Source organism: Channa argus, chromosome 20 (assembly GCF_033026475.1).
Source record: "Channa argus isolate prfri chromosome 20, Channa argus male v1.0, whole genome shotgun sequence".
Taxonomy (NCBI): domain Eukaryota; kingdom Metazoa; phylum Chordata; class Actinopteri; order Anabantiformes; family Channidae; genus Channa; species Channa argus.
The window spans coordinates 12,954,817-12,972,652 of record NC_090216.1 but is presented as its reverse complement, the minus strand read 5'-3'; the positions used below and the strand labels follow the sequence as shown (position 1 = coordinate 12,972,652).

Below are 17,836 nucleotides of genomic sequence, written 5' to 3'. Positions count from 1 at the left end.
ATGACAGACAAATCTAACAGGCATAATGAGTGATTGATATTCACACCTTCTTAAAGTAATAAAATCAATTAAGGTAAAGCCGGTTTCTTTTAGAAATCATCTCATTAGAGATCACCTTAGTGGAGTCCCTTTGTTTAAAGTGATTGTAGTATAAATACACGTGTTTCTGAAATGTAAAATGAATGTCACATTTCATGTTTAGAACCTATAATAATAAAAGCACAGATAAATAAGGAAAGTGTAATAGATTATATATAACTTAAACAGAGAAGGCCTATGGGGTTATCTTTATTAAACTCAGTGAATTACAGTTTAAAGGCTAAATGTAGACATGGAATAAACCTTTTTCAGATTACAATAATGAATTCAAGTAAGAAGAGCTAAGAGGTTAACTATGCTTTAAACAAACAAACAATTTAAATAGGATTAATATGATCAGTGTTATACTATGGATGTTGGGTATATGCACCTACAGTATATATATTGTTGAATAAACTAGATACCATTCAGTATCAGGTATTTAGATTATGTTCAGGTGCTACAATAGCATTACAAGTGGAAATGGGAAAATACCACTGGATCTGTATAGATTACAACTTTCTAATTTTAACTACTGGGTTAATTTAAAAAGACAGAGTGAAGATCATCTAACACAAAACAAAAAAAGAGGAGGGAAACAAAAGGTTTAAAAAACAGAAGTTGGAAAGATGTGTAAAATTTAACTAAAAACAGAATGCAAAGATTTGCAAATCTCATCAACACATAATTTATTCACAATAGAACATAAACAACATATCAGATGTTGAAACTGAGATATTTTATCATTTCACAGAAAATATTAGCTCACTTTGAATTTGATGGCAGCAACATCTCTAAAAGTTGGAACAGGGGCAACAAAAGGCTGGAAAAATAATTTTCGCAAATCAAATACAAATGGAGGAACATTTGACAACTAATTAGGTTACTTGGCAATGTGTCATTAACATGACTGTGTATAAAAGGAGCACTTCCGAAGCAGAGCGTCTCAAATATAAAGATGTGCAGAGGTTCACTATTCTGTGACAAACTGCATCTAAAAACAAAACAATTTCAGAAAAATGTTCCTCAATGTAAAGTTGCAAAGACTTCGAAGATCCACCATCTACAGTATATATTATCACCAAAAGATTCAGAGAATCAGGAGGAATCTGTGCAAAGGACAAAGTCGAAGGTCAAAACTGATACATGTGATCTTTGGACCCTCAGGTGGCACTGCATTAAAAACAGACATGATTCTTTACTGGACATCACTGCATGGGCTCAGGGACACTTTCAGAAATCACTGTCTGTGAACATAGTTTACAGTGCAGTCCACAAATGTAAGTTATAGCTGTATCATGCCAAGATGAAGCCACATGTGAAAACGATCCAGAAACATAGCTGTGTTCTCTGGGCCAAAGCTCATTTAACTAGGAATATGCCCCATTCATAAGCCTGCCTACACTGTACAGACAACAACGGTTGCCTGAATTGCCAGTCACAGTTTATGGGATAGTGGAAAAGACCCTGTTAAAAAAAAAAAATTTAAATATTGGCTAGAGTTTGCAGAAGACTGTGGCATCAACTAAACACAGTGGCCTAGTTAGAGTCCAGATCTTAGTCACATTGAGAATTTGTGGCTGTTTAATCATGATTCCTGTGCATCCTGACAGAGCTTGAGCAGAGAAAAGAATAAGGAAAAATTGCAGTGTCCACGTCTTGAAAGCTGATTGAAACCACACAAGCTCAATGCTGTAATTGTGGTTAAAGGTGCATCTACTGAATACTAACTTGAAGGGGATAAATACCTATGTAATCACCTATTCTATCTTGTATGTTTTTACTTTATTTTAATCTTAATTGTAAATTATGCTCACCAAAGCAACATTATATAAACCATGAACCTCTGTTGTAAAGATGAGGGGAAACCTGTATGTACTGTATACTTGATGATTGCAAAGCAAACCTATAATAAATATACACCTGTTTGTGCTTTGTCTAAATATTTTTAGATCCATACTTAAGATACCCCATACTTGTATTCTTAATTTAAAACTGAGTCTATGTAAATTTTGTTGAATGTAGCCACAAGTTACAATTGTTTTAGCACATTCTTACATATCCTGTAACAGTACAGTAGCACAAGTGAAAAGAAATGCCATCATCAAACTAATTCATCTTATACAGCAATTCATCTGAGGTTTTTTAACATTAACTGATCACAAACAAACCTCACCAAGTGTAGCTATGACAAAAATAAACCCTTGAACAATTGGTGTTTCGGTGAAATGTAACTGTACATTTATGTAATTTAATTATTAGTTTCACTTTAACGTTACCTTAATTCAGATTTTAAATAAAGCAATTGTAACGAGCGACTATGGTGCAGGAAAGTAGAGCAGTTGTCCACCAACTTAGTTGCTCCCACTGAGTATTCGCCAGCTGCACAGCAGCTGCCCCATTGGTGTGTGTGTCTGACTGTCAGTGTAAGTGTCTTCAATGTTATACAAACGCTACACTCATGAATGAGGTTCCAAGACTTTCAAAAAGTCTCAAGACAGATAAAAAAAAACAGGAATGACACATAAACAACACAACACATTTAATTATTATTAAATGTTGGTTTTATTTTTAACCTTTTTTTTGTTTAGTTTTTTGTTTTTTCAAAGTCGCTTGATAACCTTGACAAAATTGCAACATATTCCATACTTCTCAAACTGACGTTGTGTCTGTTGCTATTCCAGATTAGCTGTGGAGGGAAAAGTTGTGCACCGTTCTGGACAGGTTTAGTCCTATATGACAAAAGCAGCTTTGACCGTACAAAAAAAAACAAAACAAAAAAAAAAACAAACACATGAATGACTCCGCACAGAAAGACTCCACACTGGCATCTTATGACCTGTGGGGTGTCTCTCTGCTCAAGTCCTGGTTTGTCAGGCCTAACAAAAGTGAATGACTGAAGAAAAGTTCAGGGGCTCAGTAGCAGAAGTGTGTATTGTGTGCATCTGTGATTGGAGGGTTTGGGGTGCAGCACTGGACATATACAAAGAACAGGCCAAGCACACAAAATGATTCCTTCCTGAGACCTTGGCGTGTGTACAGTAATGATGGTCTAGATAACGTGTGTGTTAACGGTGAAGGCATTTTGGTGTAAAGTGAGTCACAGGGTGCGAGGTTGCTCTGGATCCGGCAAAAAGTCACATATTGGTTTCTACCACAGGTTGCCAGGGGGTGATTTGTGAGGACTTCTCTAACAAACATCACATTTGGGACCTTCACTTGCCTGACTTTGACAAAGCAGTCTACTCATTTCCTTATCCCATTACTGCTCCATTTGGAGATTGCAGAGATTTAATTGTGTTTAAAACAGTGTGTATTTACACTTTTCTTCACATTTTAACTTGCTCTGAATCTGAGCTGCTGGAGCTCACTTGGACCTGGCAGGCTACAGTTAATCACTTTCAGAAACACCATCTCTTTCTGCTACATGACCAAAAAGCTATGCCCCGACTGGAGTGCTACTTTGTCGTCTACTGTATGTAAAAAAAACAAAACAAAAAAAAAAAACTCATGGTTTAAATGTGGAGGGGGCAAAGGTTTAAATTGTTTGTAAAAGCCACATTCTGAACAGCCAGTGATTGGTTAAGGGTCTGTCCAGTATTTAGTAGGACACAAAAAAAATGAAAGAACTTCCTTCAGTAAAATGTGCTCAAAATTTCTTTCCATGAATCACAAACCTATAAACAAAACAATAAAAAGGTATTCTTAAAAAAAAAATCTGGTGAAGCCTAAAACTCTTCATAGTTTTAAAGAATGAATACAGCTTATTTACACAAACTCAAAGGCTACTTAAAATACACCTTATAATGAATCTTCATTAATTTGATTTTGAAAAGGACCTGTGACCATATCATACAACCAAGTTCATACAATCATTTTTTTCCATTCACTTGGAATCAAAAAATAAAGAGAAAGGAAAACAAATCCAACCTGGAATAGAAAGTTAAATTCACTGCGACTTGTCTTCTGTGCATGTGTGCTCTTGTGTGTGTGTTTGCATGTGTAGACTGGAGAGAAATTTCACCATCTTTTGCTTTTGTTAATTAGAATAATGTACAAATGTGATAAAACTGAAACATCTCTTTCAATACTCTTGAGGGGTATGAAAAGATTCAAACAGTGGAGAAGTACAACAATTTCTAATCTCAGAGAGCATGTCCTCATTTCAACCTGCCATGACACGACATTGACATGTCAACCACAATAGTTCCTTAACTTTTCTATATATATTTATATATCTTTTTGTACGAAATCTGTTGTTTGAAGCAGAACAAAGATACCCAAAGTCTTTGAGGAGGGGGGGTCTTTTCACAAGTCTCAAGCTTGCAGTTTGCTTCAGAGTTCAACAAAAAAGTGTCTGGTGTTTAAGTCAGTCTGTATGCATTGTTTTTGTCCATATATTTGTCCCATGGTGCCCTATCAGCTCTCGGGTCCGTTTGCAATTGGTCTCCGCTGCATCCATGTTTGTTTCCATGAGTCCTCTGTAAAAAGGTGGCAAGGGGAGTAGAGGGAGAAGGAGTCGACATAATCAGCAGTGTTTGCGGTGTGGTCTCTCAGGCATCCTGTTATTCTGGCGTGCCCCAGCCTTACCTCCCCTCACATTAGGAAAGAACTCCTGAGTGAGGGAAAGCAGATCAGGAGGTGGGGATTTGTGTCACATGAGAGGAAGGGGTTGACTCTGCCATGCTCCCGTGTTCAGCAGTCAGGGTCAAGACCCCCCTTCTTCGCCCCTCCTTATTAGAACATTGAGAGAGGCGACAGAGAGCATTATGAGGAAAAATAAAAAGGTGGGCCGCTACTACGGCGATTGTGTGGCTGGACTGCTTTGGGCAGAGCTGGTGGACAGACTGGGGCTGCAGCTGCCTGGGGGTGCACCACTAGGCCGTGCGCCTGTGGCGCCACTTTCCAGACCTTCTGAGTTCTCAAGCATCTCTTGGATAAGAGGGGGCATGGAGCCAGGTATCTCCATTTTAAGGGTGATGACACGCTCAGCTCCTGCAGAGGTGGGACAGAGACAGGAAAATGTAAGCAACAAAAATTTCCCACAACATACATTTTTAGGCACCAATTCTCTGCTCCACCTTTTTGTAAACTCAAAAAAGCAAGCAAAACTTAACAATTGAATTATTTCAAAAATTGCTTTCAAAATTTCCACCAACATTTTTACTGATCAAAATTTTTTTCATGTTATAAGGCACCTTTAGCACTGATGCTTCTCAGATCAGTGATCTTCATCAGCATTTTAGGGAACATGTGTGGTTTGTGGGGCCTCCTCTTCCTTACGTAAATCTTCAGAGCCTCCAGAAGGGGTTCCTGCAGGATGTCCACTTTCTCTGCCTCCTCCAAGTCCTGACGATCTAAAGGAGAAACACAATGTGTAGGAAAACATAAGCAAATACTCCCCGCTGTCATGAGCATTTTAGCCACTAAGTGGAGCTCAAGAAAAGGGCATAGCACAGCCCTGCTGCTACTTTAGCACCGACAGTGCAGACTCTCCTCTAACAGGGTATGGCTTTGTTACAATGTAATGGCATTTATATTATTTTAAAGGCATGGAGAGGTATTACATTTTTGATTTTCTTTTTTTGTTTGTTTTCTTGTTATACCTCCACACAGCAAACAGATTGCACTGAGCAGCCCTGTCTCTGCATCATCCATCTCCAAAGGAAGGAGCTGGTTGGCAAAGGCAAAAACCAGGTCGGTAAGGGGACCAAAGCCCGCATTGTGCATCTGGGTTCGGTTTAGCGTGAGTCCATCAGAGAAAGTCATGGTGTCTTGCTCTGGAGTGTAGCGTGTACATATCCGCAGTATCTGTGAAAAGCAGAACCAGAACATGGAAAATGTAAATTGATTAGAAATTTCAGCAGTTCTCAACTTCTTGCGGGTGTGTGTGTGTGTGGCGAGGGTCCGTTAGTTTTACCAGGATGTCCAGGCAGGCGGATTTGAGCAGAGTGATCTGGTCGGCGATGGTAAGCGTTGTGAAGCCAGGCAGCTGTTTAGCAAACTCCACCGTCTTGATGATGCATTTGGTGGAGAGTTCACTGAACTTGTCCCACAAGTCTACGTCCAAAGATACACGTCGCTCTGAACTGTTTGTCTGTGGGGTGGAGAACAATTATGGAAAATCTTACATAGTGTGTGTGAGTAATCTACGGGCAACAAAAGGTAGACACGTATCAGGACACAGGAATTATCACGTGTCATTCTACTGACCGTAGTGTATTTGCCCAGCTGACAGAGAGAGGGGAAAGTATCCTGATGTGCCTTGCGAACCCTGTTGATCATCTGCTCTGTGTCAGGACTCAGCACGTAGCTCTCTGTACACTCCTGCTTCTTTTCATCCTTTTTCTTCTTGTTCCTGTCATTTCTCACAGCTACAGGGAGACAAGAAGAACAGACTTCTAAATACAGCGATCCACATTGTATCTCACTTAGAATCAATCATTTATCAATAAAAAACAAAACAAAAAACACAACAATAAAATTGGTAAATTAAGAAATCACATAATTGACATATTCCTGTATTTTGAGCAGTTTGAAATTTTCTAGCCAAACATTACCTGCCAAAGGAAAGCAACACTCTTAAATTCTTCACCAAATCTCTTAGCTCCTAATCTATAAGGTCGGCATTAAAAGTGTCAAAAACACATTCATAAACATAAAAGCTGGTTGCTGCATGTCTCATAATAGCACCACCTGACATCACCTCCAGGTAAATGAAGATCAAGTCAAAGTCATTAATAGGAAAGGAGGCTCGACTGCAGCAAACAGAAGCAGCAGCCGCAGCACCGCTTCGCTTATCTAGTGCTATAAGATAAATGCTGGGAGACAGCTCTATTGAAGAAGGGCTATGGTAATGGAGGAGGGGGGCGGGGGACCTTGAAATAATCCAATGTCGTTTCCCTCTGGGCGATCTGGTGCAGAATAGTGTGTTCACCCCAAATGACAAAAAACACTAGGCGGGGTGTTTAGCATTGGAATTCCATTATAGGCTTGATCCATTTCTCCCAGCCCATCCACACTGGGGTGCAGTTTTGCTGAGACTGGGTTGTGTATGTGTGTGCAGAAGGTGGGGGTGGGTTGGGTGATATGGGGTGCTAGTTGATAAATAGTGGTGGGGAATGGAGCTATCCATAAGGCTGACAAATTGCCACAGCTTTCATTAGGGGTCCCAGCTAATCTAATAACATAATATGACAAATATCCTGCCTCTAATGGTTTTAAAAGGGCTCGGCTGCTGAGCCCATACTAAGAAAAACCTTCCAGCCTTCTTTTGGTCTTACACATATCTTTGCCTCTTTTTTTATACACATTCTCACTTTCCCCATTGCCCTCTGTTTTATTTCTCCTTTCCAAAATTGAAAAGCTTTTGATTTAGATAATTTCCCTTTCCTAAACCCATTGGTATCCGTTCTCCTATTTCTATCTATCTATCTCCCGTTTAGGTGCATGAATTTACCTTAGCTGCTGACCTAAGATCAAATTTCCCTTGTCTTAATCCTAACCTCGACCATTAAGGGTGAGAGCGCTCAGGCTGATGGGAGATCAGTGTCTGTGACAGAGGGGTCTGGCCCGGGGCCAGAGAGGGATTCACTGCTTGGTGCTGTTGCTCATTCATCAGCCCACAGACAGGCCTCCCTGCCTGGGAGAACATGAAGGGAAGTAGGAAGGAGGGGGCTAAAAGTCTGATGCTACACTATGTTTTTGCTAAGCACTGCCTGGCTACGCAAGAACTGAAGAAGACCTCGCTGTGCAGACAGAGTATGGCAATGCATTGTTTGACAGGATTTCCCTGACCATTTTGTGATTGTTGTGGCCTAAAATTATTAAATTGTTTATGAAGTTTTAAATTGCTCAATCTGCAGAACAGGGGAATTGGTGGAATTGTTTCAGTCACAACACTGCAAACCCCTGAATGGACTGATTAGATTTGGACATGCAGAAGGAAACAGTGCATTAAAGTGTGACAAATGACACACTGAAACGACATATTATACAGATTTATGGAGCATGTCCGTGAAAACAAGCAAATCAGTATAATGCTTTCTACTTGCATTTACTTGAATGAGCTAATTATGACCTAGTTAGTGAAGAAATGCCCTCATTAACAAACCTTAGATTTTGAGGCCACTTGCATAAAACAGTAGTAAGCCACTACTTATTTGGGCCAGGGCTGCTGATAGTGGTGATTGGGAATATGTGTCCTGTCTGCCACAGTGGAAGGGGTGGAGGGCTGCAGCACAGTCGATGTCCAATTAATTCACAAATAAAAGTGGGGCATCCCTAGTGCCGAGACATTACCCGCGCTGACAAATTGGCAGCACAATCATAAGCCGCACAACACAATTTAATGAAGTCATTAAAGAACTATTAGGCATGACTGGCGATCTGTCATGGCGAATTGCCACATGCAATAACTTGGGGGGAGGGGGGGCGCACTGTAGTGGAGATCTCAAAAGAAAGAAATACTAACTTGCTTTTTTATTGTTTTTGTACACAATCAAGCATTTTGATGTTTGTGGGCATGTTAACTTCAAGCAATGTATCTTTCAAAATGTATTATGAGAATATGAATGCTAATGGGGAACTTGCTTCCTGGATTGTTTGCGGTTATGTGTTCATTGCATAAAAATGATTTATAAGAGCTGGTGTCTAACGTGTACAGAATATCTCACACACATACACACACAGCCATCACTCTATCATTTGTTCTCATAGTGGATTTCAGCTGCTGCAACGTGCAGTTAATAGATGATTTCTGCTGGTGCCTCATGTGTACATATTTGTGTGTGTTTGTGTGCATGTACAAGCCAGAGAGTGGTGGGCAGACAGGGATAATTCGTGTGAGGAAAATTAAAGCGCTGGCAGCTCGTCCATCACACAGATTAAATTCAATGGAAAGATAAAAATGTCAATGTTCCCCCTGCTCCTGCAGCTCGCAGCGCAGAGCCACTGTCGACAGTGATGAAACTTTCTCCCTCTTCTCTGTCCTCCAGCCTCTCTCATCCCTCCTACCCCCTTCTGCTCTCCCAACTCTTGATTTTCATTCTCACTCACACTGCGTTCAATACTCTTCCCTCTCACCACCTTCATCTTTCTCTACTATCCTGCCTTTCTGGCTGATGTTATCCTCCCCTGCACTGTTCTCCATCATTCTTTGCTTCATTTTATTTTACTTTTATTACTTTTTCTATCGCTGAATAACACCTTCCTCGAGGAGCATGTGGGCGATAGCTTTGAGAGCTTGACAATAAAATGGGGAGGGGATGATAAAGGGAGGGAGGTGCTGAGAGAAGGTGGCTGCTGTGAACACTAACATAAACAGTGTTGAGGTCTGTGTAGTTCCTAGTGCACAAAAAACAACAATGGAAAAGTGTCAGTAAGTGGGAATTCAGTTCCTACAGCGGAAATATATAAGGGTTTTAGGCGCACACACTGTTTCTCATTCTTGTTCTACCTGCTTGCAAATCCACAACCGGGGTAACAGCAAAGTGTGCATAAATGAAAGAATACTTCCAAACATTTGTTTTTAGATTAAAATTTCATGATTCATAGTACAATAGCAATCATCATTTATAGAAATCATTTATAGTAAAATCAGGCTGTACCTTTCCAACACAGTCAGGTAGAAATTGTGGCACTAGGCTTACAGACATTTCTCTTGTAACCATCAACTTACTCCCAACATCCCCCTCCCTCCTTTGGACACTGTCTACCTTGGCAGCGCCACCTGGCAGCAGTCCTGGCACTGTCTTCTGGAGTTGTGTACCGGCAAACACAAGGTCACACAGACGTCCTCCGATACTAGCAGGGGGTCCGCCTTCTGTGTGTATGTGTGTGACAGTGAGTGTATGGTCTTTGAGTGGAGCTGTCTGAGTGTATTTTTGTTAAAGGATTTTTTATTCATACCAGGTTGTGCTTGTCACCTCGTATGTGCATAATTTGGGTGTGCAGGAAAACTGTGCCCAAGCAGGCTTTTTTTATTATGTGTGTTCTTGTGCCTGTCTGTGAGGGGGACAGAGACTCCCTGCTGGCCCCAGATGGTCAGCCTCTCCTTCCTCACCAGCCCAGAACAGTTTCACTGGCCAAAGTCACTGCTTTAGACATTAGAGGTCGGGCAATCAGCACAATATGCACAAAATGACCACATTCAGAGATCTCTATAAAACTAAAATCAGCTGAGAAAAAGTGGGAGAAAATCTAACCAATAAATGCCCAAACTAAAATCCATTCAAAAAACCATTCTTGAGCGATTTCCTCTGATGCAATTCTACCGCATCACCACTAGATGTCTCTCCAACTCCAGTCTATTTCCCATATCATGTCCTCTGTGTGTGTCTGTGAGTAAAAGAGCAGACTGCTGTGATCCTTCTAACCATGATTAATGGCCCCATTCAAAGGTAAGGAGCTCAGAGGATAACTTCTTTTACTGTAAGCCACAGTGCTGTGGCATGGGGAGCGCTCCCTGCACTCCCTGTTCCAGAAAGATGAGGTAAATAGCGCTGGGAAGACAGGAGGCAGAGAGAGATGGAGCAATAGAGGCTGTATGCATGTTTGTTTAAACAGGTGTGTGCCTGTGAGAGGAAGGGAGGTGCTACAGTTTTTGTCTGCATGTGCCTATTATTGATACATGTCCTGTTACGGAGATTAGTAAAAGTGCATCATCCACACGAATTTTGCTAGAGTAACGGCAAGTGAGTGTCTAGAAGCGTGTCATGTGATTAGGCCGAGTTAAAAACCCTGTTGGCCTTAGATTCTCTGTGGTCACACCTCTACCAATTACTTTATCAAGTCTGACTGCTTGCGCGTATGTGAGTGTGTGAGTTTGTGTTCACACAGCCCCCAGGGTGCGATGATAGGAGCAGACGCCTGCTCTTTCACTCTCGGCAGGTGAGAACATATTCATCACAGAGGCCTGCCAAGCCTGGCGACACCCTGACTGTTACTGCCAGTCTGCATCATGGCTGCCCTTTGTCTTGCTTTTACAGTGGAAGTCCACTTCAAACTAAAAGCTCTAAACTAAACTCTAAAATAAAACAATAACAAAACCAACTACAATAATACACTTAATTGTGTTAAGCTGCATAGGTCAAAGAATCATCTCAGAAAAATGGGTTACTAAATGCTTGCGTGAACTTATAAAAGCTATGACTGCACACTGTCATTGCTGAATCACTAATCAACCTCTACGTGGTTAAACAACTTTGATAAGATCCGTGTTTAGCTCTAGGAACTGTGCAGGAGCAAGGCATTCTGGGTAGCAGTTTTTTACTCACACTCCTTTGACATCCCAACTTCCAGGCACTTTTGCAGCCGACAGTACTGGCAGCGGTTGCGGGTCACTTTGTTGATGATGCAGTTCTTTTCCCGATGGCAAGTGTACACCATGTTTTTCTGGATGCTTCTCCGAAAGAAGCCCTGTGTTACAGAGAGACAGAAAGGTGAGGCGATGAGAAACATCGCAAAAGATGCATAAGGGAAACGGGACTGTCTAAGCTCAAAGAGCAGCAAAAGGCTCTAGAAACAGTACAACTGTCGCCTGTGTTCAGGGTTTCCCTTTTCACCCAGTTCCCAACAAAAACAACTCTTTAATGACTTTCAAGTTTAAGAAGTATTGAAGTAAGAGGGGCCCATGCACACTGGGCGTATGCAGCTGCAAATAAAACACATTAACCCTTTAACTCTTTAGTAGTTGAGTCTATAGTCTGGACAAAGACTAACAGTCAATGAACTTTCACCGTCTCATGAGGTCATCCACCTGCTCAGTGAGGGCAACTTGAGACACGACAAAAAATAAAAATAAAAATGCTTGTAGGGTGTTTGGGGCAGAAGGCACAGGGTCACCGGGTGTAACATAACTGTAGCTGAGGTTACACAGCAATAAGCTACTGTAGATTGACTGACATACAGTGTTGTGAGAGAGGAAGAGAGAAAGCGAGAGCGAGCGAGCGAGCGTGGGTTAAAAAAAATACTTAAATTCAAAAAGCAATCTGTCCGTTTTTTCAATCTAACCTTTTAAAACTAATCAGAGAACAACTATAAAAGTTTGTCGAAGCATACGAGGCAAAGCACAGTCTATTATGAGCTAAACTTTGGTCACTGGACTGGAATGGAAGTTTTTGGGGGAGACGATGTTTTCATTGCACAAAAACAAGACAAAGACAAAAATGTGTTACATTAAAAATGTGTTTCCCAAATGAAACACAAATCTCTTAGTAATAACTTAGATGATATCACTGAATACGAAAACTTGCTCTAATGGCTAATGTAAGCTGGGAATATTAGCTCATGAATTAACTGAGGTGAATAGTCTAAAATGAGCAACCCCTGTTTTAAATGACAGCCAGGATTTTTGTTAAGAAATAATTGACCATTAACAATCTTTATGCTTCAATCAAAAGTTCTTGTATCTTTGTCTAATAAGATCTCCATTTGTAACATTTTTTGAAGATTTCCTGACTAATTAACTGAGTAATATTTAACTTGGAAACCAAGATGCCCTATAAACACTGCCCATGTGTTACATAACTATGACTTACTACTGAAACCCACAGTAATACCAGCAAGTGGTTTTAATGGTAGACAGGGCTGAGCACGAGCACTCTGCAGCCACAAAGACACATACATAGCATGCTGTGATGCTGTGTGCTGTGAGGTGGTATTAATGCTGCTGCTAATCATGTTACATTGTGCTTAAAACCTTGCAGCTCCAATAAAATCAATGTTAACCTCTGTGGCCTTATTGTTTTAACATTCCTCGAGTGTCAAAAAGATAACAAAGGTTAATACAAATCAGACACAACTGAGTGGGTGCGCAGAAAGCAGGGCACAGGACAAATGTAATACAGGTCAATGTCAGTATTGATGTGGCGCAGTGGGACATGCGTTATATTTTGGTGGGTAGGAGGGTGGAGGAGGCCAGCTAGGGAGGGAGGGCGATGGGGTAGATTGTGGTGTGGTAGCTGCCAGAGAGCCCCATCCCATGTCGAGGGATTAGCTCTGCTAGCAAACAGATGGCTGGTGGATCTAAGTCTGCAATTTGTCCTTCCCTGATCACCCCCCCCCCCCCCCCCCCCCTTCACAACTCTGTGTCCACCACTACAGGGGAAGTAAATCAGGCTTCTAATGAACTATAAAGGGGAAGTGTGTACCATCATGTATCTGTTGGAAGGCAATGCCACTTCTTTATCTTGATTGTCTTTCTCATATGGACGCAGCATTAAATTAAAACAGCGTATTTCTGTGTAACCTAGGGAACATCTACAATCAGACACACGTTTGCTACAAACGTTCAAATGCATTGTGTTGTGTCTGAAGCGGCCCTCACTGATCAGGTGGAGCTTCTCATAAGAGGGCGACAGTTCACTTACTTTAGTGAGTGACTGCTCGACCCCACATGATAGACTGCTGTGGAAAAGGATAAAATAATTCCATCCTTTTCATAGTCCTGGTTCTTTCACAGCATTTCCAGACTAGAAACAAAATGTTTTGTACGTCTTCAGATTCCTACCAGCTCCACTGAAAACCCTGCTAGTTTCCAACAGAACAGTGAGGCCACGAACAACCAACAAAGTAGAGAGAACACAACTTATAGTTTGATGTTAATGCTGGCCGGTGATGCTGAGAGATAAATCTGTGGCCTTTGTGTGCCTGGATCATGTCCTCTTTGATCTGACGGTGCCCTGACCCTGACCCTGGTGTCATCAAGGGATTGACCCAGTCCCTCCTGACACCATGAGCGTCTTGAATCACCTCATGATTGGCTGTTGGTGCTGGCTCGTGGGCCAGTCAATTGTTCCTGCCCGCCCCCCCTTAGGACTCATTGCTTCCTGCAGCCCTTAAGCCTCTTTTTGTATCACTGCTTAATCCGCCCGGCAACAAGGGCCCTCAGCAAGTTTGTCATCCGCCCTGCAGCATTTAGGGGAGATGAGAGCCACAAGAAGAGGGAGAAGAAAAGAGAGATGGGTAAAAGAGGAGTGAACTGTTTCAACACGCGTGACTGCATGTGTCGTGTGCCTCAAAATTCACAGCTGTGTACCTGGTGTGCAGCATGAGCCTCACACGTTTATGGGTGTATGAGAACATTCTACTCTACTGTGCGTGAGGAAATGCTTCACTGAGAGGGAATCAAGGGGGAGTCTGAGATTGGCAAGTTCACAGGGAAGCACAGGAATCCCTCTTTACATGACTTTCACACTGTGCCTTGATTAAATGTGCATTCTCAGCCTCCTACTGCGTCCGTGCAAGTGTGCATATACACGTGTGTGTCTGGGCCCCTGGCTCCATTATTAAGGAGCTACTGCTACAGCCCACACATTAGTAAAGATGGATGCAAGGTAACAGGGTAATCCAAAAAACACAGCAAATGGGGAACACTCATGCGAGAAACGGTGGCTGGGGACTTTGGAAATATGGTCGCTTCCCTCCCATTGCGGAGAAGATATCGCCTGCTGAGCACCGCTATGCCTCCAAGACAAAAACATAAACATGAGGGGGTGGGCATGCATATTTAATGTTTAAGTGTTAATATCTTCAGGGGAAAATAAGTGCAATTCCGGTGAGTATGTGCGGGTGGTAGAACTTAAATAACAAACGAATGAGCTGTCTCCAAGTAGCAGAGCTCAACATCCCCCTCCTGTATCCCATGTTCGCTGCAGCCCCCAGGAAATGCCTTTGTAGTTTGGCATGCTTCAGCAAAGCAGACGTTGCTAACCCTCGCCTTACCCCAGTCTCAGATGAGACAACCATATACATTCAAAAGCCTGTAGTCTTGAATTATTGAGTATGCTATGCCAAGTCATCTTCTCTGAAGTCAGAGGTAGGGAGAAGGCATCCTGAGGCCCTCAAATTAGCACTGCGGCTGTTGAGTGGGCCAGCAGCCGGCTCAGGGACAGGGCACAACCTACTGGCTCACAAATTAGAGACACTTCCCAAAGTTTTAGCCATCACTCCTAATGAGAAGTCTCAATGAACTAAGCAGCATAAGTTTACGATCTGAAAATACCTGCAACATGGCTGGAACTGAGAACAGGACAAATGCAACAAATTGCAGTCTGCCTGGGAGGCATGCAGGCCTCCTTGTTGGTTTGTGAACAACCACAAATTTAAACAAACTTAGACCAAATGTTGAAATAGCAAAAACAATTTTTAATATTCCTGAAATGTAAAAGTGCTTTGTTTCAAGATGCTGCGAGTGTGTCAACAACAGATTTATTAAGTTATTGTTAGTCACTGTGTCTGTTGGCTGATGAATTAAAAACATTTATTGTACATTCCCAACGTATATCAGCTCCAAAAAGCTAATTACAGTGACAAATTGAACACAATATCTGTGCTGTCATCACAGAACAAATCTCAGATCATTGAGGAGAAGAAACTAATTACTCAAGTTTACAGCTTGTCTAGTGTTTGACTTTCCCTTTTCATTACACTATTATTTTACCTACCATTAGTAAACGTCTGGCTGTTGAGTGAGTGTATTTATTCTGCCCGAGACAAAACCACATAAAAATAAATGTCATCACATACAGAAATGTTAATTGGACAAAACAAAAGCAATTTGGGGTTTGAAATTGCCATAGAATTGTTGCACACCTTTTGAGATCAAAGGCAACCCTTTTGAATACAAGATGCAAAAACCTTGACTTTTTATAACTCACATTTGGAAAGCAAACAGGTTTAGTTTCACTCAGAGGGTTTGTGTTGCAGCATACTGTGTCTGTATATGGGCCTGTCTCCTAGCTATCCTGCGCTCTCCTCCATTTGTGCATTCTTCACCCGTTCTCCCTTCCCCCCTTTGCTCGGGTGCTCTGACCGTCTTTCTTTTTGTGTCAATGAGTTCAGCTGTGGCCCCTGTACCCCGTGCGCCTAAACTGCTGCCCCTCCAACCATCCCCGCTTCTCACTCGGTTTTTTAGCTCTTCATGCCTTCCAGAGCACAGTCTGCTCTCTCACTCCCTGCAGTCTCTCGATTCTTTGTATCGTTCTGTTTCGTTTCAACATTCCCCCCTGGGTTTCTGCCCTTCCTTACGCTTTCATATTTTCTATTGCTACTGCCCCCGCTTCTTTAGTATGGCTTTTTCTTTTGGCGTATCCTCCCTCACTCCATAGCAGCCCTGCACATATGGAAACACAGACCACAGCACTGGCTCCACAGTCAATAAGTCAAAGGTTTAGCAGGCAGCTGTCCCCATCAGCACCACCACCGTGTCTTTCTCCATACAACCATGCTCTGCCTCTTTTTTACACACACAGAGCTGAAAAACTTGCATTAAGGATTTACATCCTAGTATTATTATAGATAAAAAAAATAATTACACTGTAATTTCTGACAAGTTGACATTGTAAAATTCACGGTTGACATCAAGGTGACATTACAATAGATTCTACATATCCCCCCTGCTTTGATTCCATGGTCCTTTGAGTTTGCACAACTCTGGCTCAATGCCTTGAGTGCACTGGCATAAAGAGGTCTGTGTGCTCACACCAGCAGGAGAACATGTATGAATGCTTGCATGAACTATCGGCTGATAACTGAGATTACACAGGTGCTGATTAGGCCTCACAAATCCATTATGAGGACCTGTGTAACATATGGCCATAATGGACACGTCACCGAAAGAAAAACAAGAAGACTTCTAAGATTTCACATACTGTTCAAGATAACAGGCAGGTCCATCATATGTTATGTTGTTTTACAATGTGTGCAGGCAATGTTGAAACTTGCAACTTGTCATGGCCACAGTGATGATTAGTCATTTCAGTAAAGCAATCAATATGTTAGTGAATGATTCCCCAAAAAAAAGGAAATTTTTCGGCTTGTTTCCAACAATAAATTCCAGCAATAACGCAGTAAAACCCACAAGAATGCAAAACATTTCAATGCCTTGTCATTTTCATCGTGTAAAGTAAACCAATTTAGATATGTGCTTTTTGTTTTTCCCTAGTGCACGTCATATGAAGGTTAGAAGACTGATGAACATCATGCTTGCTTGGCAGATTCAGAGGAAGGTCAGGAATCTCACCTTGCAGCCCTCACAGGCGCTGACACCATAGTGGTACCCTGAGGACTTGTCCTGGCACACAAAGCACGGCTTGTAGACTCGGGGTGGCGGGGGAGGTGAGGGCGGGCTTGGCACTATTTCCTCTGAGCTGGTACTCTGGGTCTCTATCGCTGTGGACAGGAAAGAGCAACAAGAGGGGTTAGTGAACACACATCAGATGAAACGCTGACTGACATCCAGCATTAATTGATATTGGCAAGATACACACACACTCATACACAACTCATACACACACACACACACACACACACACACACCTTAAAACAAGTCTATACAGACAGATAAGATAAAAAATAAATACATTTAAAAAAGCAGCAGGTGCAAGAATGACTTCTTGATCAGGTGTTTTCAGATCCACTATAGGAATGACTGGAAAATTCCTTCTTTGAACAAAACCCTTTATCCGTCACTCACAAACACACACACACACACTCACAAAACACACAAAGCCAATGCCCTGTTCTTTTTTACTGTAAGAATCATGGCATTTGTGTAGCTGTTTCTGTAGCAGAATTCAAAGACCGACGTGACTGCTTTAAAATTTAAAAAGATAAATAAGATACAGTACCAATGATGATCAACACTATCTGCAGACCACAATTCCCCCTGCTTCGGATAAGGCAACACAGGTTTTTCTAACCTAAACAAACACATCTACCCCGCCTCCGACCCAATCTGTATCAGTCTTGCGTAAAC

At 41.8% G+C, this 17,836-nt stretch overlaps 1 protein-coding gene across 2 annotated transcripts in view; it reads right to left on the bottom strand.

The window, feature by feature from the left end:
* Positions 1-275: 275 nt before the first annotated feature.
* The window catches only part of raraa (retinoic acid receptor, alpha a), a 134,623-nt gene continuing 117,062 nt past the window's right edge, over positions 276-17,836 (bottom strand). For both annotated transcript variants that reach the window (XM_067487822.1, XM_067487821.1), the window contains 7 exons: positions 17,102-17,250; positions 11,355-11,496; positions 6,292-6,452; positions 5,999-6,175; positions 5,685-5,889; positions 5,277-5,435; positions 276-5,073 (listed from right to left, as the gene is read on the bottom strand). In XM_067487822.1, the coding sequence (XP_067343923.1) occupies positions 4,877-5,073; positions 5,277-5,435; positions 5,685-5,889; positions 5,999-6,175; positions 6,292-6,452; positions 11,355-11,496; positions 17,102-17,250 (1,190 nt within the window). In that variant the 3' untranslated portion in view covers positions 276-4,876. The remainder of the gene's footprint in view (positions 5,074-5,276; positions 5,436-5,684; positions 5,890-5,998; positions 6,176-6,291; positions 6,453-11,354; positions 11,497-17,101; positions 17,251-17,836) is intronic.